This window comes from Parus major, chromosome 6 (assembly GCF_001522545.3).
Source record: "Parus major isolate Abel chromosome 6, Parus_major1.1, whole genome shotgun sequence".
Lineage (NCBI taxonomy): Eukaryota > Metazoa > Chordata > Aves > Passeriformes > Paridae > Parus > Parus major.
Window position 1 is genome coordinate 31,600,591 of NC_031775.1, and position 23,748 is coordinate 31,624,338.

The following is a 23,748-nucleotide window of genomic DNA, read 5'->3' on the forward strand; positions in this document are numbered from 1 at the left end:
GAGGAATGGAGGGAGGGGGATGTGGAGGTATCTCACTGCTTTTGGAATTTTTTTACCTTTTTATCTTCTGCTGTTCCTTTTTTATGCTCCCCCCTGTCATTTTTATCCCCCCTCATCTTGCTTATTGTATTTTGTTTTTCTTCATTTTTCCTTCCAAAGCACTCACTCCACTGTGTGTTAGTTCAGACCACTCCTGCAGTAGCAACAGCATAAGGACAGCTAAATCCTCTTTTTATTCCTAATTTTTACCCCTTTGGGCAAGGGGAACCTGGCACAGCACCCTTTTTTCTCCTTTCCTATGGACACTTTGCTTTTGGCTTTGAACCTCTGCAGGAAAAGCGAGCCAGGCATTACCTAAAAGCGGGGGAGAACTAATCCTGCTGCTGGAGCACGTCTGTGCTTGGAGGTGAGAGCAGGAAAAGCTGTCCCTGGGGGCTCCGGGTCACCTGTGGCCGGAGGAATATCCAAGGAATGAAGCGACAAGGATCTCCCAGATCCTATCAGGAGCGCCTCTGACCTGCGTGACCCTCGGGAGTGGTTTGGAAACACTTCCCAGGCATTTTTTAGCCGGAGGATGTGAGAATTGGAGATGCTTGCAGGAATGTGCCCTGCATTCATCGTTACCTGTTGTCATTCCCTTCTCCCTCCCCCTGCCCCGACTTGTCACCGTGTCCCTGTCGCAGGTCACAGCGAGCCAGCTCAACTCGCAGTTCGCATTTAGGTGCGGAAAGAATTTGATGTAAAGGGCACTGGTGATCTGAAACGGTGAATATTTGACCGTGTGACAACACAGGCGGCTGGCTGGGCCTCTGCTTATCGAATTAGGGATTCACCAGGAGCTTTAGTTCGCTTGGCACTGGAAAGGTCAGTCCGGAGGAGAGCAATCGGGAAGGGAGCAGTGTGGAATAACTTACCTGGAAACAAGATTAACACACAGACACCAGCAAGGAGGAGGATGCACCGAGGGAAACACGAATTTCCATTAGTTCCTCCTTGGTTAAAGGAGTTCTCAGAAGGAATTAATGAGTGATGGAGACAACCGGGAAAAAATATGAGGAGTGGAGAGACAATCGATTAAGTGGAAATAAATCCTTCAGGCTGTGATACTGTGATGCTCTGGTAACATTAGCTCCAAGGCAATGTAAATTAATTAGTATTAATTGCCAGATGGGTTATGGAATGCTATGGGGTGTGGAGGAGGAGAAAAGGGAAAGGAAAAGGAAAAAAGGTGGAAAAGGAAAGCTGTCTGCTGCCCTTCTCTGGCAGAGCAGGATTTGCATCCCTTGCATTACAGAGTTAAATGGAGAGAGGTTAATTCACTCCAAAGAGCTGAACAATTTCAGGATAAGAGGTTCTGTAGGGCAGAAAGCACCTCTGTAACTCTGTGTTCACATCTTCCCAGATCAGCCGTGATCCCCTCTTGGATATCCAGGAAACCTCACTGTAATCACAGCATTGAGTATCATCCAGATTTTATTTTTTTTTTAATTCCCCTATGTGCCAAAATGCATGAGGACTTGTCTGGGCTTAGCTACAGGGATCTACAGTTTTGGGGCCTCCAGGCTAAAGTTTTTCCTTCTCAGAGTAAACAAAACAAAACAAAAAAGCTTTTCCCTTTGAAATCTGTGCGTCCCCCGGCCAGCTGCTGAGACTTTGTGTCTCCAGTCCTCCCTCACTTCATTAACTCTCTGCACAATCAAGATCCTGCTGAATTGTGACTGCAGTGGACAATTACAGTCCTCTATAATTAACAGGCATAGATAGAGCATAATCCAGGCTGACCTTTAGCCACAGAGCTCTGCTCTGCTCTGTCCCAGCCTGCAGACACGGAGTAGCATCCACCAGGGCTGAGCTCTGAAATCAAGCCCTGGCTGTAAATCCTGTTTGCTGCACATACTTGAGAGATGGATTCTGTGGATTTCCCAGTCTCCAGGGGCAGGTTTCCACCTTCTGTGCATGCCTTGAGGAGCTGCTGAGCTGCCCTGGGCAGCACAATGAGTCCGCACCACTCTGTGACACCCAGGAAATGCAATGTGAGATCAGCAATCTCACTGTTCCATCACCCATAAATCCATCCCTGCCTTCCTCTCCTTTGGTTGTGATTTTCCCCTCCTGTCCTAAAGGTCCTATAATATTGGATTCATCTGGAATTTCTGTCCCAAAACTGTGAGTTGGCCAATGCAGCTGGAAGAGCAAGAGGGGGCAGAGCAGGCTGTGCCTGGCTCCAGCCAGAGCTGCTTCCTCCACTGGCCATGAGGCCATGGTGCATCACTTCATCCAAAATAAAGGGCTCCAGTGCCCAGCTGGGACCCAGCAGAGCCCAGGGACAGGAAAAGGCTTCTCCTGTGGCTGCCCCTGGATCTCTGGGAGTGCCCAAGGCCAGGTTGGACAGGGCTTGGAGCACCCTGGGATAAAGGAAGTTGTCCCTGACCATGGCACTGGATGATGTTCAAGGTCTTTTCCAACCCAAACCATTCTGGGATGTTCTGACTTTGAGAACCAAGGATTTGCTCAAGTTTCTCCCTTGCTGCACAAATGAAAAGGACACACTTAGGAAGCTGGGATTTTGTGGAGCTATTTGGAGTAACATGGTCCTTTGTAGAGAGCCTTGAACTGCTATGGCAAAACAAGATATAACATGGAATTACACACTAAAACAGATTTTTTTGAAATAAAGAAAGAAACTAAACCATCTCCTGCCTTGTCTAAGTGATAAAGCACTGTAACACTAAATTCAAGCATAAACAGAACTGACAAAGCCATCCTGAATTTCTTTCTGCATTTAATAAATGAGATGCAGGATTTTCAATCTGTCTCAGGAATAAAACACAATCAGAGAGAGCAAACCCCTTCCATTCAGCTGTGTTTGGAGAGCATTCCCTGCCAGCATCGTTTGTACCTGGAAGGACAGCAGGCCTGATGCTGAGTGCCATGGGCTCATCACATTCCTCTTCTCCTGTTTTCCCTGCCCAGTTTGTCCTGCTGCTCCACGGGCAATATAATTTTGGAAAGCAGCTCCTTTTCTCTAGCAAGGCAGGGGAGTAAGCTCTGCTTTAATGCTGATTAAGCTCCATGGAGTTCTTTATGGGGAAGCTGCACAGAGCCCGTTGCAGGCGGCTGTCACGGGGCCAGGGGTGAAAAAGCCAAGAGGAGCTCAGGGAAGAGCAAACAAAGAAATCCACCCCTGCAAGGATCCAGGACCTTAACAGCAACAACAGCAACCCTGAAATTCTTCAGCAGTTAAAACACAAACCCCCAAAGCTCCCACGTTCTTTTCCTGCAGCACAAAGCCTCGGTCAGGCAAACACCGAGCTCCTGGTGAGCACCACCAGCACCTCCCCACCCTGGGGCACCCCTGCACCCCCAAACCCTGACCCCACAGTCCCAACATCCCAACACTGCTGGGCTCAGGGTGCAAATCTACCAGAGTGTCCAAAGGAGAGTCATAAAGGTGGGGAAGGGTTTGGAGGGGCCAGAAGAGGAACATCTGAGGTCGCTGGGTTTGCTCAGCTGGAGGAGACAGAGGGGGGATCTCATGGGGGTCTGCAGCTCCTCCTGAGGGCAGCTCCAGGCTGGGACAGGAACAGGAGCCAGGGAACGGCTGGAGCTGGGCCAGGGAGGGTTTGGTTGGATTTCAGGGAAATGTTCTTCCCCCAGAGGGGCTGGCACTGCCCAGGCTCTCAGGGAATGGGCACCGAGGCTCCCAGAGCTCCAGGAGTTTGGACACCCAGGGATGGCCAGGTGGGATTGTTGGGGGGTCTGTGCAGGGACAGGGGCTGCACTGGGTGATCCCTGTGGGTCCCTTCCAACTCGGGATTCTCTGTGATTCCCTCGTTCCCAACTTTACCCCACAGGAAATTGCCCATCAACATTTTCCTCTTCCAGCTTTCCTCCAGGAAGAGGAAAAAGCCCTGGGAGCTGAACATTCTGTTTTAGCACCACATGAGCAAAGACCTTTATAAAACCCAAACAAATAAATAAACAATCTTTGGGATGTCTGCACAGCCCTAAACCTCCATGGGGGAAGAAACATCATTTTAGACTTTCCCAGAAATTTCAATACTGGAAGATTTTCCAGCAAGATCCTGATATCAAACAGGACATTCCTGACAATATGTCAGGAAGGTGTCCTGTGCTAAAATCCCTTTAAATCCAACAAGTAACCCATTAAATATGGGGGGGGTTGGGGTTTTTTTACTCCAGACTAGACATTGAGAATAAGTGCTTTGATCTGTTGCCTCAAATTTCACTGTCTCCCTGAAAACAAAAGAAAGAAAAAAAGCCACAAATTTTTACATGTCTCACAAGAGGACAGCATTCAAGTCAGACTAAAAATTATGAAGTCGTATATTTTTAATATTCCTGTCTAGCCCTCTGCAAACCACAGAACAATGCAACATCCATCATCATAAAAGCTGGGGCAGTAAATTAGGAAGACAGCATATTTGGGGGCATTTTTAAAGAAAAATAAATATTCCTAATGGGAAACTTGAGAGAAATCATTAAAAATTACTGTGGTATCCATCACAGGAGAATGAAATCAATTAGGTCTTAATCTCCTGTTATTTATGAAGGGAAGAATGAAACAGAGCTTCTTTATTACAGGCATTTTCTCTTAGGTTCTGTTGCACAACTTTGAGCCCCAAACACAGCAAAACCTCTCAAAAGTAAAACAAATAGCAGTCAAATGTTGGTTTTGTAAGAGCAGCTAATGGTGTTGAATAGAGCAGGCAGCCCATAATTATCCATCTAATTCCATTCAGGCCAATGAGCCCTCCAAGTTGTATTTGCACCTAATGGCAAACACCAAAATTAGAGGTGTGCTCCCAGCAGCGTTACACGTCCAGTCCAGATTTGGCTCCCCTCAGTGAGGATTTGTTACCAGTTCCTCTGGTATTCATTGGAACGAGGCTGCTCATGGAGAACTCCTGTGGATGTCACAGCCAAGCTCTGGTTATTCCCCAAAAACTGGAAATCTGCAGCACAATCTGCCCCTGACTGCAGGGCTGGGCAGGATGGGGCTGGCACTGGGGGCTGTGGGGAACAGGAGGTGGCACTTGGGGACGTGGACTTGGCACTGCTGGGCTCAGGGACTTGATGGTCTGAGAGGGCTTTTCCAACCCAAATAAATCCAGGAACAGGGGGCTGGAGCCCCTCTGCTCTGGCTGGGAGAGCTGGGATTGTTCACCTGGAGGAGAGGAGGATCCAGGGAGAACTTGAAACCAAGGCCTGAAGGGGCTCCAGGAGAGCTGGAGAGGGACTGGGGACAAGGGATGGAGGGACAGGACACAGGGAATGGCTCCCAGTGCCAGAGGGCAGGGCTGGATGGGATTTTGGGAAGGAATTGTTCCCTGGGAGGGTGGGGAGGGGCTGGGATGGAATTCCCAGAGCAGCTGGGGCTGTCCCTGGATCCCTGGCAGTGCCCAGGGCCAGGTTTGACAGGGTTTGGAGCAGCTGGGACAGGGGAAGGTGTCCCTGCCATGGCTGGGGTGGGAATGGATGAATTTCAGGTCACTTCCACCCCACTCTGTGACTCCAGGATTGTTCAAAGCCAGCTGCAGGTGCAGCCAACCTGGGATTTAACCAGAATATTGCTTTTTTCTCATCATTTCTCCCCCAAATCATGGCAAAATCTGTCTCCACCACATCTCTCAGCCTCCTTCCTCAGTGACACAATTTCAGAGGACAACCCAGTTACAAAACCAGACTTGTGTCCTCAATATGGTTTTTGTTTGACTCCCTGGCCACTGTTACATATCACAATAAATTAAATGACTGCTGAGGGACCTTCCTTCCAGACACCATTATCAGGCAATCACAAAATTAGCCCCCATCCAGACTGGACACTATTCCCCTGACCACCCCTTGGTCAGGATTTTTATTCATTTTCCCCACATCGTGGATACAAAGTGCTCACTTTAGGGCACAAAAAAGTTCTGGAAAACCACAGAAACATGAAATAGAAATGGATGTCTCCCCAGTCAAGCACAGCTGCAGAAACCCATTAGATGGTGAAACAGCAGATGGCCCAAGCAAGAAGTTGAAGACAAAGTGCTTTCCAAAATATTTGTCGCTACTTTATACCAATTTCTCAAGCCAGATTTGAAATAACTCCAGAACCACGGAGCAGCCTCTCTGTGCTAGGTGTGTGCACCCTGTAATTATATATTAACTGAAGTCTAGTTATGGTAAGATACTGCAGAAAATAAAAGTATTTTAAACATGAAGTCTAAAAATACATCCTGTGACAATTTTTTTTTAATATATCCAGCAAATTTCTGCAATTAAGAGCTGTTTTACATATTCCTATCTATGCAACACCATCCTCAAACAGTTTGTTGCACTTCTCCTATTTTATATCATTTTATGTAACTCTGTGTACCATGAGAAAATTGGTGCAGTTTCTTCTCCTGTTTTTATTTTTTTTATAATTTTTTACTTTTTAATCACTGTGCAGCTGGTAGGGAGATGATACACCTCATTATCTTATTCTGTGGGTCATCTAAAATGAGTATGAAGTAATTCTACCTCCCACAGCTTTGGAATGGAGCCAAGGAGAACTCGGAAAAGTAAAATTCCTGACCTAAAAAAAAGAGAGGATGCTTTGTATTCTCAACATAAAAATGAGGTTTTGTGCAGAACCATGGAATGGTTTGGGTTGGGAGGGACCTCAAATCCAATCCAGTGCCACCCTTGTCATGGGCAGGGACATTTTCCCCTGTCCCAGGCTGCTCCAGCCTGGCCTTGGGCACTGCCAGGGATCCAGGGCCTGCCCACCCTGCCAGGAACAATTCCTTCCTAATACACATGACAAGCTTATTCCAACAGTTCTATCACAGCTAAACTCAAATTGATAGAGATAAAAGCACAACCTGCCAAAATACCTCCAGCTGGGAGACAAATTCCCCTTCCAGAACCCAACATTGGCACCTCAATTCTCCAGGGGCAGAGTGGCACCACTCTGAGCAGCACAGGCTCCTCTCCCTGTGAGATTTTTGTGATTTTGGTATAAATAGACACATATTTAAACCAAGCCTTAATAAATATTTCTATTCATGCACTGGGCTCCTCTGCCAATAGTAAATTTGATGTATTTTCTGTAGCTTCTTTCATTCTGATCCAGTTTTACACTCAGGTATATTTGCATTTCAGTTGAAATAAATGCCCTTTCTTCATGGGGCTGCAGATGGGGAATGTTGACTTCCCCAACCCCCATTTCCTTGTGCTGACCTGTGGCCAGGACAGGGGGATCCCACAGGATCCGGCCACATCCCAAACCAGCAAGGAACTACACAGGCTGGAGTCCCAGTGCCTGGAGAAACGTGACCCTGTGGGGCATCCCTGCATCCTGCTGGGCTCCAGCAGGGACAAGGGGCTGCTCAGTGCTCCTGGGGAGAAAATCACCCACCCCTCAAAGCACACAGGCCCTTCTGTCCCTGCAGTCAGAGGGGCAAACACCCCTGCAGATGAGGCAAGCTCTATTTCCAGCCGTGGAGCTCTCACTGCAAGGGCTGGCTCAAGGAATGGTTTCCTCTGGAGAGGGCTGCCAGGAACTTTATCCCTGCTTTTGTGTGTTGTTTTCCTTGTAAATCAGCTCTCTCCCAGAAAACATTAACGTGACCAGTCCCAGATATCCAACAATAAAACCCCTCGAAAGTCTTACCCAGACATTCTCCTCATCTATCTGAGCAGCTGAGTAAACTCCAAGATGTAACTAATGACTTGCATACACATACACAGGAAAATATTTGGGTTTAAATAAATCCCCACAGCACTGGAACCCTCAGTCCTGCAGGTTACAATGAGTTCCAGCCCTTAAGGAGGTTTTTCTGTCAAGCAGACACCGTGTCTTGCACACCTCCAATGCCGTGCGTGCCCCATGTGGGCTCCATTTCCACTCACGCAGAATTCCAACCCTATGGGGAGGTTCTGTGTTTGGGAAGGACAATGCCAAGGCAATGTGCTGACAGCTCCACACAGGCTCAGTGCCTGAATGCCCCCAAACCACCCCAAATCTCCCCCAAACCAGCATTGTTCTAAATGCTGATGTGTCCTTCCCAAAGGCACAGCACCAACACCCAGAGAACTTGAACTCAGTCTGCAAATTTCTCCAACAAGAAGGAAAATTCCAGCTTGACAAGGGTGGGTGACCTCCAATTTTCCTGTTATCTGCTGGTAAATGGGCTCTTTGAAGAGCCTGCAAGTCCAAAGGGAGATCCCACCTCTTTTTCCCTGACTCTGAACTTCCTCAAGCTGATGTCTGCTAGTCCAGGGCTATTCCTGGGAGGCTTCTGTTTTCCTGAAGTGACAATTTCCTGCACAGTCCATTTTCCATCACAATGATTGGATTGTAGAGCTCAAATGAATATCAGAATTGTTTGCTGGATACATTACCAGATAACTATTTTTCTCAAGCCCGGAAAGAGAAATTAGGTTTGCAACAGAGATAATTTTTGGTTTTCTGAAGCACAGGTTTTCTACCATGCTAAACATTCCCAGACAGTGATTTGCATCATCCATTTTCCTCACTAGCTTATTTGTACAAAAGAAATTCCACCTCAGACTGCCACAGATTTGTCCTGCAGGTTTTAAAAATCATCTGTAGAGAAAATAAAAACATTTGGAAATAACCCTTTGACAAACCTAGAGGATTTTCTTTGTTTGATTGATGCACTTGGCTTCATGCTGTGAGCTAGAGGAGCTGCTCCTGAGCCAGGGGAGGTGAGGATGCAGCAGGTGAATGTTGTACCCTGCCCTCAAGGAGGGAGAGGAAATCACTCAAGGTGTCATTCCCTGGTCAGCTCATCCATGACGGTGCCAAAGGGTAAAATCCCACCTGAAGCTTGTGCTGTTCTTCCCAGGAAATGCTCACCCTCACAGGGATCACCTGAGTGCCATGATTTCCAAGGAGGATCAGCTCCTCTGCTTGATGTTCCCAGCCACACAGTGGGAAGCAAGTCAAATACAGTTATTTATTAACACAAATTTACATATGGGCACAGAGGAGGGGCACACTGGTAGATGAAACCATCTCCTTTGAATTCCTGGGTATCCTGCAGGATAAATGCCTGATTTCCATGGAAAACACTCTCATTCCCAATGAGGAAGATCCTGTCTCTTCCTCTCTGCCAGAGAAGAAGTGGGGAAAGTTTTGGGGCTCCCTTCTGGTGTCAGCCCCAGCCCCGGGGACTCCCCTGACCTGGAACTGATTATTTTGCTGTGTCCTCCCTGGATACCAAACTCCAAATGTTTTCTCTCCATGCCAAAATATGTTGCTGTGGCTTTAGGGTGAGACCCCAGGCAGGCCTAAGGGCAGACACTAAAGCAGGGTGAAATGTAAATAATATTCCTCTATTCCCAGATGTGCAGGAAATAACACACCTGAAGGTACAGACTTGATGAACCAAAGCTGCATCTTCCTGAAGTGCAAAAAATCAGAGAGTGAGGAGTCCAAGGGGAGAAATGTCCAGTTTCTACTGAAATAAAGGAGAATCTGGGCACTGTTTCTATAGGAAATGTCTTTGGTCATAGTGAGCTCGAACTGGATGAAAGCTTGAAGGAGAATCCCTCTTGGTGTCCCTTTTCTGAGTTCTACTTGGAGTCATCTGTGGTCCAGCCTTGGCTTTGGTTTCCAGCACAGAATGACTTCCTTGGTTAAAAAGATGTTTTTCAGGGAAAAACGCTGTCAGGCCCTTCCTCACTGCCTTACCTTCCACATCCTCTCCAATTGGTTTAAACTATTGATGAGTTTTTTGGGATATCTATCTGGAATGCAATATATTTGTTCAACAGATCTCTGTCTTCTCTGAGAGCAAAAATTGTCGTCATTATTCCTAGGTTAACTGGGGAGCTGAAACACAATAAGGCAAAATAATCCAACAGAAACAGAGCACAAAATATCCCCAGGTCCCTGTGTCCAGCACAGGTCACCCAGCTGGAGGTTATCCCAGTGGCTCACAAACATCTCTCTTCCAAAAAATCCTGACCTTACATCTCAGGCTGGATTAGGAAAACAAAGCAGAACTATCAAAGGCCAAATTCCAGCCTCATTCAAACCCCTACTCAAACTTTGTGCAGCAAAATTTAACACTTGCAGTGATTTTTAGGGGCAGTATTTTCTTCCCCTGGGATTTGTGGGTACAAAGGCACGACTTCTCAGGCAGTTTCAATAATTGTGTTATATTTAACAGCCCCAAATCAAAACACAGCGGTTGGATCAATATTATCCTCATACTTTATTCCATAAATAAACTCCATTGCTCTGTGAGCTGCTTGTTTTTACTTCCAACATGTACAAATAAAGATTTAAATATTTTTTTGGAGGAAACATGACAGCTGGTTTGAGTTCTGCAAGTTTTGATGCAAACATCCTTCTTGGCACCACTCCTTCATTTGCCATTTCTAGAAATGCTTCGTGCTCACAGAAGTGGAGTAAAACCCATATTACAATGAAAAAAATGTGAAAAAAAGTGTTATAAACAAATATTTAAATATTGTTTTTTAATGGGAGAGCTTGCTAGGTAGTTTCACTCTATGAACAGGATTGGAGTTCTTCAGAAAGCTGAAATATTGGTCCCTTTTGGAATGTTAAATATTAATGTGAAACTGCTGTTGCTCTGATGATGTGGTAATGCTTTTTCAACTGGTTCCTAAACATAACAAATAACAGTTTTCTTCAAGGATTTAACTCACAGGAAATCAATTAATAAAATACTTCAGAGAAATAAGTTTTCCACATCTTATAAACACTGGGCTATTGCTACAGAGAAGTGTGCTTCTTAAAAAAAGATTAGGATAAATAATACCCCTGTAATTCAGTATTTGCATTCAAAATTCTTAAAATTATTTCCTCTGGGTAAACTGCCCAAAAGGTGATGCTCTGGAACAGCTGTGCTCCCTTTTAGGCTGTTTTTGATTACTTGAAAGTTGCCTTAAAATTTCAATTGAAACATAAATGATATTTCTTTATACAAAGAGCCAAAGATAAGAACAATACCTCCAGGTAATTGAGATAACAGTTAATTTTATGGCTTATCTAGCAGTCAAAAGCACTCGAGATCCAATTAGGATGATGGGAAAGAGGCTCCTTTGTCACTCCGTGTTTCTGTGAAGGAGCTGGTCCAGTAATTGCTAGGGGAAAAAAATAATGCAAAAGTGCTTTAAAATATTGTTAAAATCCACGAGGTGATAGAAACCTTTAGTGATACAGGAGGTGAGGTGGATTTGGCAGCCCAGACTTCAAATTTATTTATTTATTGGCCCGATTTCCTCCAGAAAGAACAGAAAATTCTCACCTTTTTAAACATCTCCACACGCAGCCTGTTACTCTGGATGATGATCCGCTTCTGTTTCTCTTCTTGTTTCTTTTTAACCTCAGGTAAATTGTCATAAATCCTGTCAGGAATTCAGAAAGCAGAGTTCCTGTCATCCCTGGGGCTCACAAATAATTAATTTTTCCTGTAGGGAATGTTTGCCTTCCGTGCAATACATGTAATGGGCATCTCTTAGTGCTTGAATTTGATTTATGGCACGGGAATGATAAATTATTAACAATCATGGTTTGATGTGAAATCTGGCTGGTTTCAAATCTTGTTGAAAATTCTGATTTTGGAATAAAAAAAAGTAAAGAAAGAGATGGTAACAGGTGATTTCAATGCAGCAGGTTTTAATGAGCTCAGTGAAGTTGATTTCAATTTTTGATAAACAAAATTCAAACCAGGATCTGGCTGTACTATTTTTTTTAAAACTTATGCCACACAATTAATATCAAGCAATCATTTTCAAATAATTTTCTAAAATATAAGGAAAACATCATTATAAGTCTGCAAACTGTTTACATTTTTCACTGTCATTACTTTTTAACAAGGACAACACAATCTTTTAATTCTAAAAATAACAGGTGTAGCCATTAAAAGGTAATTTTTTTTTTCCCCCATTAAAATCAGTGATAAAATTCCCAGGATTTGGAAGAGAAAGCTGGACAGTCCTGCTTTTCCATGAGCACAAAGCCTGTTTAGTTTTGGGTTCTCCTCATAATATTTTGCAATTTTAAGTTCTTGAAGCAGCTTGTTTTGGCTGGGGATTGTATTTTGGAGAAGAGGAATGGGATGTGTCAGAAAACAGGGATGAATTCCTCAGGGTGGCTTTTGCAGCTTCCCTTGCATGAAGTGCAGCAGTTAAAGATCAGACACCACATTCCTCATCATTTGCTGTCATTTCCATCCTCTGTGCCATAATCAGGGGGGAAAGAAACAAATCCAAAGTGACCTCACTGCTTCCATTTTTGGGTGTTCAACATGAGGGGCCTGCTGAGGATTTGGTTTTCATGCCATGGGTGCCCCATGTCTGAACCTCCTGGAAAAAGGTGCTGAGAGGGCAGGGCTGCCCAAATCTAAGCTGATACAGAAGAAAAAAATGCCTGGACAAACTCTAAACCAGAGGAATTTGTACCTTTTAGATCTCATGTGCATCTCCTTCTCGGGAATGATTCTCTCCTTTGGTTTGAAAAGGTTATCTGGCAGAGAGAAAATAAAGTTAGTGCTGGAGGGATCTGCTCCTACTGAAATCTTGAATGTCTTGTTCCATGGAGCCACAATTTGCCATTTCTGGTTCAAGTTTTGAAGGCTTAAGACCAGATCCAAATCTCTCCAAATCTCTCCAAATCTTCCTCACAGGTTCCTGCATTCAGTTACACCCTGGCTGCCTCCTCAGAGTGTCAGGAACCTGTCCTGCTACAGCCATTTCTGATTCAATTTCCACCTGTTTTGCAGAGCTGTGGGTAATTACCTGAGCTTTAGAAGGAGGAAAATCACATTACTACTTCCTGATCAAGTATGAAGAGATCTGTGATAATTCCAATCAGCATTTCCCTGGATACAGGAAAATCATTTCTGATCTGAGCAGCTGGTGGTTCTCAGGAATAGGAGATTTTAACACTTCCTTGCAAAAATGGGTCCTGAGTGGGAAGGGAGAGTGTTTGTACAAGGTGGGAAGCTAGGAAATAAATGAGATTACTGCTGTAGCTCTGTGTAAAATTAATGGAATCACAGACTGGTTTCATTGGAAGGGACCTTAAATCCCCCCCAGTGCCCCCCTGCCATGGCAGGGACACCTTCCCCTGTCCCAGCTGCTCCAGCCCCAATGTCCAGCCTGGCCTTGGGCACTGCCAGGGATCCAGGGGCAGCCCCAGCTGCTCTGGGCACCTGTGCCAGGGCCTGCCCACCCTGCCAGGAACAATCCCTGCCCAAAATCCCAACCAAACCCACCCATTGTCAGTTTAAAGCCATTCCCTGGGTCCTGTCCCTCCATCCCTTGTCCCCAGTCCCTCTCCAGCTCTCCTGGAGCCCCTTCAGGCCCTGGAAGGGGCTCTGAGCTCTCCCTGGAGCCTTTTCCAGGCTGAACAATCCCACTTCCCTCAGCCTTTACTCACAGCAGAGATGTTCTATCATTCCAATCAAAAATCAAAGGGAGCTCTGCAGCACTTCCAGTTCTCAACTGGAGCAGTTTCCAAAGCACAAACTGGGAGAGGAGAGAGGCTCTGAAGCCTCTTCTGCCTCAGGACTGACTTTCCCACACTCAGCAGTTGTCTACACTTAATCATCCTTGTTAAATCTTCAGTACACACAAGCCACATGCTCCATTTGCTAGGAGAACATCATTTGTCTTTTATTTATTAGTGTTCTAGCGCTCATTTACATGTTGATTCACTTAAAAGGAACAAACACTTGGCTGCTGCTGCTGTCCAAATAACTCTGAAAGTGCAGGGGGCAGATTGTCTGTGACCCAGGGACACCTTCCACTATCCCAGCTCGCTCCAAGCCCCATCCAACCTGGCTCTGCACTCCTCCAGGGCTGGGGCATGATGACACATTAACACTGCAGACCTTAGTGTGTAGCCACCAGAAGAGGAAAAAGCCATCCAAGGATTTGCAGACCTGCTTCCTATTCCCTATACAGCATGATAAACTGATAAAATGTATTTTTCCTGCAAGTCCCTAAGTCAGGGTGGGCTCTATTTTCAATTTTTGGGAAGCACCACAGAGGCTGGGAGCTGTGCAGGTGCTGCTGCTCCAGGATAATCCTCTCCTGCTGGCACAGAAGGGAGACCCATCACTGCTCTGGAACAAGAAATGTGGCTTTGAAGGGATGGATTCAAAAGAGACTCTGGGGAAAATCCTCCAAGAAAATAATAAATCCACCTTGGTTATAAAAATGCCCTTTGTGGAGCCACGAGGTTAATTCTCATGGCTAAACATTCCTGCAGCATCTCCCAGCTTGCTATTTATGAGAAAAAAAAATCACATGCAAACATTAAGGTTAATCCTTGATGGATTGTAGGATTAGGATTCAGAAATTAAATGAGAAATAAATAAAAAAAAATGGTAGAAATGAGAATATAGAAGTCATGTGTGCATTTAAATAATTGTTAATCCTAGAAGCTGAGAAAAAAGCACATTTCAAAGGGGAAGAGCAGCAAACACTCAGAGCTGAAATAACCAGCTGAGCTCATGGTGGAGTCCTGGATTAAAGCTCTTTCCAACCAAGCAAAGATCAAATAGGCCATGAGGTGGACAACTCCCCAAGCTGATAGGCTTCTAAATTGTGTTCTAGCTGTCCCTTATCAAAGCTCCTTATCAGATTTCATAGCCTTGGATGACTTTTGGAGACAACTGTTGTGAGGGGAAAAAGCAGGGATTTCAGATTTCAGCACTGCCAGGGATGCACCAGTTAAATAAAGCTTTAGGCAGAGAGGACTGAATCACCTCGTTGGTGTTTTATTCACACCTTGTGAACCTCCTTGGTTTCTGGCATTTACAAGTGGTCTCACATCTCCACTAAAGCAAGCTGTAAATGGATGTAAATGGGTTGTCCCTGTAATATATTTTAATTAATGCTAAACTGCACCTCCAAGAGGATGAGTAACTCTCCTGCTTGGGAAGTCAGTAAATATTTAGACAGAGAACAGATAAAATTATTGTGTTGGAACCAATCCCTGACTTCCTATTTACCCCTAAATCACTGGAGCACTTAAAAGAGAAAACCAGAGGCCAAATTTATCAAAATACACACAATATAGATGCACTTTCTTCTAACATGAATGTGAATTCTCAAAGTTTGGTAGGAGCTAAAATATGCCTTTGAGGAGGTGTGAAAAGCAAAGCACTGCTGGTGGTGGATCTCTAATTTAACTGTGCTTTAAATTAAAAAAATTCACTTTGCCCAGAGAAATCTTAGGATGCAGAAAACTTTTAAACTCTGGGGTGTTTTTTAACCAACAGTCCCCTAAAAAATAAATTGCCCTTGAATTTAAGATAGATGTGGATGTGATTTTGAGCTTGATGAGCCCATGGGATTTTCCTGGGAATTCATCCAGGGTATATAAAGCAGTGCCTACACCCAGGGGTGCTGCCCAAACCTTGCACAGGAGGGTGGTTCCCAGGTTTTCCAGCTGCTCTTGTCTCTCCTCCTATTACTGAGACTTCTGACCCCCCTCAATATTTCAGTCTTTATGGAAACTGTTCCTAATATCTCTAAAAAGCTGTAAAGTTGAGAGGTTTATGAAAATATTTTCATGTTAGAATCATTTTGGGGATGTTGCTGGAGATTTCAGTCCTCTTTATCTAAATGATATTTAAATATTCATGGGTTTTATTCAGAAAAACAAAAAATTAGCATCTCACCTGCCCTTCCCAAATCTTTCTAAAATCATTAGAGAAATTTTCCCCCCCAAAAATAGCAGCTTTTGAAGAAGGTGTGGCAGAGTTAATCTTAGTTTAATAATAGCTTCAAAACAGTTCATTTCTCTTCCCAATTCCATTACCTGACTGCAGTTTAGAGTCAGAGCTGCCAGCCAAAAAAGGCCAAAAGAACGGGTGGCATTATTAAAAGTTTGAATGAGGAAAAGGGAGCTGGGAAATGACCCAAATAAAGCTCCCATGTGAAGAACACAAGAATTCACCTGAGAGGCTGCAGGATTTTTGCAAATTCTCTGATTGCCACCTTCTCCTCCCTCAGTCCAAATAAAATCTCTCTGGCACAGGGCTGCTGGAGAATCCCAGTGCAGGAAAACCCAAAGAAACAGCAATCCTCACCCTCCAGGCTCCTGCAGCTCCAAAAGAACTTTTGGGGAAGGTTCAGAAGCGCGACTGAGGGGACAGAAATTATTTCCAAGATATTGCTAAAGATCAATGGGTTTGGATGCAAATCCAGAGGAGCTCTGCAGGCTCCAGGGTGGGATTGAAGGTTGAACCTTCAACTTCTATGGCAAATTCCAAAGATCAACCACCCCCTCAAAGGACAGGGAAAGGAGGAAAAAACCCCAAACGCGCCTGAAAAATTGCGTTAAACCTCCCAAAACGCCTGTGCACACCAAGATCACAGGGCTGTTCATTATGCAGATTTAAAGGCCCATAAACAGCTGGTAGTCCTGTCACTGCAGTAATTACATTACGGTTTTGGAGATTTAAATGCAGTTATTTGAACATTGTTTCTATTCAGCTCGTCACAGTGGGATCTCTAATTTGTTCGACACAGTCAACAGCAGAGTTGTCTATCTTGGACTAATTAGCACTCTCAAAATTTAGCAGTGCCCATTACCCAACACAAAGGCTGCCTGAGAGTTGCAGGTTCTGTGCCTTCAAAGAGCTCTCGTGACGATAAAGTCTCGTGCAGGATAAACATTTTCATTTTCCTGAGATTACTTCCAGCGTTTCGCGAAACCCCGCTCGTGAAGGACAATTAAAAACTGGTAAACAACTCGGGGTTTTGAGGATGGGAAGGTAAATGGGAACTGCACAGATGTTGGTATTTATATGGAAATGATGCTGAATTCCAATTATTTCTTTCTCTTACAAGAAACTGAAGTTGTAGCAACACTGTCAAAACACGGGGAAACCCTGCTAGTCAATAATTTCATGTTATCAATAAAGATGTTGTAGGCTGATAGAATAATCTCTCTGGGAGAGAGAAAAATCTCTGCAGGTCTTTTGTAAATTATTTTTTTGGAATAAAAGCTCCAAGACCAGGGAGAAGCACAAGTACCAAACTTATTTCAGAGAGAGATGAGCGCAGCAAACTCCTCAAAACACCTTGGGCTACAGTTTAGGCTCCATTTCCACCTGAATAAAAGCAGGCACACACCTCTCCCCATCCTGGGCCACCCTCCTGTGCAGGCACAAGGGGAACTGGGCAGGGAATTTGCTCTGGAGGAGGAAAATTGGATAACTGCTGTCACAGTCAGTGCTTGAGCTAAGTGTGCTGCACGACCTGCTCCTGCTGCCCGCCTCAGATGGGCTCTAATCCATCCTTGGGGTCACTCTGGCAGGGTCAGGGGAAATTAAACCCATCAACCAACCTGCTCCTGGGAAAAAGACCTCTGGAAAACGTGGGAGGGTGCGCTGGCAATGAGCCCTGGGAACCTCAGAGCCGTAAAGAGCTTCACCTCCACAAATTGTAAGACATAAGGAAAGAAAAACAAAAAATCCAAGAAAGGAAGGAAATGATCAAGAAACAACCACAAGATCACAGCCTGGAGCCCAGAGGTGCCATCAGTGCAAGCCTGAATGCTTAAGCACGTTTCCAGGTCATCATTTTACCCTCCAATTCCCAGTGCTGTTCCAGGGGGTGTTGCTGTGAAGGAGCAGCCTGATTCCCCAAACCAGGAAAGCTGTGGGAGGGGATCTCTGCATTTGGCAGCGATTTCTTAAGAAAACAGAGCAGCTGTGGCTGCCCCTGCATCCCTGCAAGTGCCCAAGGCCAGGCTGGATGGGACTTGGAGCAGCCTGGGAAAGGGGGAGGTGTCCCTGCCCATGGCAGGGGGGAATGAAATAATTTTTAAGATCTTTTCCCACCCAAACCATTCCATGAAGACTTTGCCTGGGCCAAAGCTTTCTGGGGATGCAGGACTCCTTCTCCACTGAGCTTTCTGCTGGGAGATTCCCTATAAATGGGTCCATCAGCAATGGATCTGTCATCAGCAGAGACATCAGAAGCACAGAGACATCCAGTGCCCCTGGATGGGTGAGTCCTTCTAGGAAAAATCAAATTCCCCACTCTGGGTCTCACTGATGACACCAATCCTGCTGCACAACAGCATCCACCAGGACAAATGCCAAAATCCCAATTGCCAGGACTCAGAGCAAGTTAAAAATGCTCAGCAATGTAACAGAGCCCTCTGTAGTGCAGCCTCCAGGGCTGTGCTGCATCCAGGGATCTTGGATTTCCAGGATTAACTCCAGTTCTGCTTCAATAACAGACTTGTGACACTTCTGTCGTTATAAAAACGTTAAGGTCTCACAAACAGAAAGCCACAAGTGGCTACACGAAGGCAGATGAGTTACAGAAACCAAAGATTCTCTCTAGACAAATTTACCTTTAATGACCAACCACTAAAAGATGGAAATAGTCGTTAACTTCAATAATTAATGATTATATTTCAATATTATGATTTTATTACTCATTAAACAAGCATAAAGATTAAAATTTCATTGTAAATTTAAGAGAAATGGGTTTAGCCTTTCATATTTTGTTTCATAAATTATTTGCAGAGTGGTTTGGGGGATTTTCAAAGATGATCAGACAGAAGTGGGAGATTTTTGCCACTTCCTCTAAGGTAGATAACAAACTGCTGGCAGAGCTCGCAGGGTCCTCACACAGCCCTGAGAGATCTGAGTCCAGGGAAATTAACTTGGATAATGGAAATGGTGAATTAATTCTATTGAGTCTTTAAGACAGAATTCTAGGGTGCTGTCTTTGTGCCGTGTTTCCTTATGTTTATTTAGCTCTCACTAGAAAATCTCAGTAGGTCTCTGATGTAGGACAGACCACTGGAAATTGGAATTCTCCAGCAATCTCAAGAGCCCTGAAATGGGGCTGCACCCACCTCTCCTGCACCCACCCTCATTCCCCAGGGAGCCAAAAACCTGTTTGTATTTGAGGACATCAAATATTCCCTTTCCTGCATTCTCCAGGTGTCTTTGTTAGTTTGTTTAATCTTTTTGATTAATTTGCTTTTCAGTAGAATAATGTTATCTTCAAGCAGTCACAGATTTAAAACCAAGATGTAAAGAGGAATGCCAATCCATCAAATAAATCTTTGTTCTTTAGTCAACTGAATTAATTAACATCCATATGGCAATTAAAAAAAAAAAAGAAAAAAGAAAAGAAAAAGAAAAGCAATTTGTTTAACATCTTGAGCTTAGGTAACATTTACAGAGGTGCTGTATGGGCTGTGAGGGAGAGAAGGGTTTCCCTCACTGGGGGTTGAGGCTGTTTGACACAACCTAATCAGCCTCAATTAGGGAATTACAGAGTTTGGATGCCTTGATTTAGCAGGGCTGGGCAGAGCAGAGCTCTTTCCCAGCTCTGGGATTTCTGACAAAAGTGGCAAATCCACACCTGGAGCTGGGGCTTGTATCCCAAATCCCACCTGCCTCCTTCCTCTGTCCCCAAACTGATCATTTATTGTCATTTATTGCCATCACCCCCACAACAGCAGCAAGTGCACCGTGCTGAAGAGCACGACTGCATGTGACAGTGACAAAACATCCCCAAGGAGCTCTCTCCCAGCTGCCACAGAGCACAGGGAGTTCTCCATCCTCACCCCCAGCTCTGAGCTGCTGGGGATTTCTGCCACAGAGCACAGGGAGCTCCCCATCCTCACCCCCAGCTCTGAGCTGCTGGGGATTTCTGCCACAGAGCACAGGGAGTTCTCCATCCTCACCCCCAGCTCTGAGCTGCTGGGGATTTCTGCCAAGGAGTGTCTGGAGAGGAAACCAGGAGCAGCAGCTCTCATGCTGCTTCTCAAATTTAATATGGAAATTCCATCCAGGATTTCAAAGGCAGCCACGGGCCTGCTGCTGGTCACAACTCACCACTGAGAGGGTCGGGGATGGTGAATTGCTTCTTTTTGCTGGATGTGGATGTGGGGAGCTTGCGAGTGAGCGCTCGGGGGGTGCCTGGAGGAGCCTCCCTCTGCTGGGCCCTCCTCAGCTGCACCATCAGCTCCAGCCTCTTCAGCCTCTTCTGGGAGCGGGAGATGAACTGGGGGTTGTGGATCTCGAGGGCTTCCTGCAGGAGACAGACCCTGCTTTATTCTCACACCATTCAAAGGAAGGAAAAGGTGTGATGGGCATTGGGCTGAGTTCAGTAAGAGAACATTGAAGTGATGAAAATGAGTTGGAAAGGACTTTAAAGCTCATCCCATCACCTGCCATGGCAGGGACACCTTCCCCTGTCCCAGCTGCTCCAGCCCCAATGTCCAGCCTGGCCTTGGGCACTGCCAGGGATCCAGGGGCAGCCCCAGCTGCTCTGGGAATTCCATCCCAGCCCCTGCCCACCCTGCCAGGAACAATCCCTGCCCAAAATCCCATTACCCTCTGGCAATGGGAAGCCATTCCCCCTTGTCCTGTCAAGTTTATACATTTCTATGTTTCAAATTACGTATTTTTACATCCAAATTCAAGTTCTTGATGTTTTGCCTGTTTCCTTTTCTCACCCCATCACTGAAGCAACTCGTCACTGACAGTTCACAAACTTTCCTGTTTATTTAGACTGTCAGATCTCTCCGTGGCTGATCCAGAAAGAAAACACTTCCCAGTCAAAGGCTGCTTCAACATTTAGGAATGTCTTAGGACAGAGGAAAGGAGCAGAGATGGGTCTGCAACATGTGCTGGAGGAAAAGGCAGCAAAGTGCATCTGCTGCTGGAGCCTGGTACCAACCTGGGCCATGTTCACACCTACAGCTGGTGCTGGAAGTGCCAGGCACTTGGGAAACTGGGAATTTGCGAATTCCCAAACTCTTTAACAATTCCCCCCACAGGAACAGCAACTGGGACTCAGAAGAGAGAGCCTGAACAACCAAGCAAGTTTTGGCAGTGGATGCAAACTGCCAAAACTTCACTGGAAAGGGAAAAAATCAAGGAATGTGAACTCCTGCCCTTAACAAGTTCCCAGGAAGCAAACACCAACCATGGGGGAAAGGGGGAGAAAAGGGAAAAAGGGAAAAAAAAAGAGAAATAAGCAGGAAAAAAGGGGAAAAGATAAAAAAAAAGATGCTTCACCCGCAGTGTCCATGGGGCTGCTGGAGTTTGCTCCAGCTGGGAGCTGGATTCTGGCCAGGTGAGCAGGTTTTTGTCCCAGGTGACATCTGGAGAGCTGGCCCTGGGCAGTGTCACCCTGGACAGTGTCACCCTGGACAGTGTCACCCTGGACAGTGTCACCCTCCTGCGCCGCTCCCGCTCGTCCTGTGCCTCGAGCTCCTTTGTTCTGTCCCTCGGAGCAGGGAACCCAGAATGGCCTTGGAGAGATTGAAAAGTTCATTAGGAGTGCGTGGCTAATTTTTTATTGGGTTCTCCACCTCATTAGACTGAGAGGACAATTCCTGAGATAAGAAACCCAGGCCTCATTAGGCAGAAGAGATCAGATCTAATGGTGGCTGCACCTCACTGCCCTGCAACACCCCGAGCATCTCTCACGTTATTAAAGCAATTAAAGCAATTCAAGCTCTCAGACACTCCCTTTGCTGGTGCTCCCCAAAATTTGCCCCATGGAAAGCCAGGATGTCTTGCTGTGACCTGCAGTTGGAGTTCATTCCCATTTTTTGTAAAAAAATACCAGATTGTTATGGGCTTTAGCCACAAATCACTTCCCTTTCACCAGCACCACTGGTTGGTTTTTTTCCTTTGTTTTTTATTCCAGTTTCTCTCTGTCATTCCTACAGATCCATTAGCCAGTGGAAAGACTCCATAAAAAAAATAATCAACAAAAGGTTATTGTCAATTGTAGGGCATTATTATGAAAGCTGTTGATCCACATTGAGAAAAAGAGATTGTATTCTATGCTTATAATTAAGTTTTAGTGCTCACTGACTGATACTCCCTGCACAAATTAGGACCAAAAGAGGCTGTGTGCTCAAAAATCAGATTCTCATTCAGAGGACAGAACGAATCCAAAATAACAAAGGAACTTCGGAAGGGCTCCATATGAACTATTTGAAAAGTCACACTGGAGTGCTCCATCCTTGCCAAATAATTTGATTTCTAGACCTAAATATCTGGGAATAAAGCCCGTTACTGTTTTATTTCAATTTTTGGTTACAATAAACTTAAAATATTTTCCTCTTTATGACATATTGTACATATTATATTGTACTTAAAAAACATATTAAAAAGATCTGTGTTGGGTACATTTGCCTTATAAAAGCCTGAACTGTATTTCCTCCCTAACACTGCTCTCACCAACATTTTGGAATAAACCTTGAAACCTGTGAACATGAAATTAAATTCCTCCCTAAGCCAGGTTTACAGAGGTGTGGATTAAGTTGGGCTTTGCCAGATCTCAGTGGATGCTTCACTTTCGTGAAACAAAGTCACTTCCATTTAGGGGAATGCCATGATTTAACTTCAGGCACTGAAAACAACATTTAGGCTTCTAAATGTGTGACATTCAATAACTTTTTGCTCAATGTTGACAAATTTTGCCTGCCTGCCTGCAAAAAATCCCCTTCAGGAAAAACAGCTGTAAGGAAAAAAGCTTCTATGACCATTACAACATTTTTAAGGAATAAGTTTCTCACAAACATATCGATACTAAACCCAAATTAATCTCAGTTGTCTTCTCCAAAAATACCTGGTGCGTGAATACAGCTGCTGGTGTCATCTGCATTTTAGCTGTGAGACTAAATGTTGGAAATTTAGGCACTGATGAACCCAAAGAAATTATGTTTTACATGCTGAAATCTTGTTAATAATCATAGTTCAGGTTGTTGTGTCAAAAAAAAAAGAAAGGTTGAAGGAATAAAAAAAGGTATCAGAACAAGGTTGTCAAAATAACCTCACTACTGGCATTACTTGGTTAGGCTGGGGCTGCTTGACTTTGCAATTTTAATGCTTTTTCAAGATTTTCTGGGGAATCTAAGCCTATCTTGGTCATTTTAATCTTGTTTTCTATTAACCATAGCAATGTATACAGTCAGATCAGCTGATTGATCTCTCACCAGATGACTCACGCTCAGCACTTAAAGCTGGACAAAAATGCCCTGACTTTCCATTATTTCACTTTTTTTTTTTTTTCTTTGAGACTGATCTCATCTTATTATTGAAACCATATTCCTGACAACCACAGTAGGATTTGTACCTTACTTTTTAGGAGCTGCTTTTGCCCGTGAACATTTTCTTCCCGGAGGACTCTCGGTGACGCCTTTATGCTGCACGCGCTGCTGGAGACAAACGTTTTTGGTTTCAGGACACCCTGTGCTTGGTTCTCTTTGGATTTGGAGGTGTCTTTGGAGGGATCTGCCCTGCTGGATGAGCCATCAGTAGCAGCAGCAATGGTTTCTCTGGAGGTTGCATCTGGGGGGGAGCCAGGGGCTGTTGTGCTGCTCCTCTTCCTGCTTCCCAACAACATTGGTGTTCCTGTGAAAAACAGAATCACAATCCCAGATCCTATAGCATGGGAATATTTTTATTTTCTCAGCCATCTAATCCATGTAATTTTTAATGGTGTGGCAGGATCCTGAAGTTGTAGGGGCTGAGCAATGCCCTTCTCATCAAAAACTTTCATGGCAAAACGTTTCACAAGTTGGACCTTTCGGGTGCTGGTTCCTGCTGTGACTTTGCACAGAGCCAGAATGGGGCCCTGGAAATGTTGGGGATGGGAGATGCTTGTGAGGCAAGTACTCCACTGGAAAGGGGTTAAAACCCTGAGCCCACAACATTTTAGGCCTTGGTTTTCATCACAGCCACCACTGAC

The 23,748-nt window shown here is 44.9% G+C and overlaps 1 protein-coding gene across 3 annotated transcripts in view; it reads right to left on the bottom strand.

Annotated features, from left to right (window-relative positions):
• Positions 1–10,163: 10,163 nt before the first annotated feature.
• Positions 10,164–23,748, bottom strand: part of C6H10orf90 (chromosome 6 C10orf90 homolog) — a 93,582-nt gene continuing 79,997 nt past the window's right edge. For all 3 annotated transcript variants that reach the window (XM_015633837.3, XM_015633836.3, XM_015633839.3), the window contains exons 4-9: positions 23,139–23,411; positions 21,060–21,295; positions 19,872–20,067; positions 12,451–12,514; positions 11,295–11,394; positions 10,164–11,130 (exon numbers count right to left, since the gene is read on the bottom strand). In XM_015633837.3, coding sequence (XP_015489323.1) covers positions 11,092–11,130; positions 11,295–11,394; positions 12,451–12,514; positions 19,872–20,067; positions 21,060–21,295; positions 23,139–23,411 — 908 coding nt within the window. In that variant the 3' untranslated portion in view covers positions 10,164–11,091. The remainder of the gene's footprint in view (positions 11,131–11,294; positions 11,395–12,450; positions 12,515–19,871; positions 20,068–21,059; positions 21,296–23,138; positions 23,412–23,748) is intronic.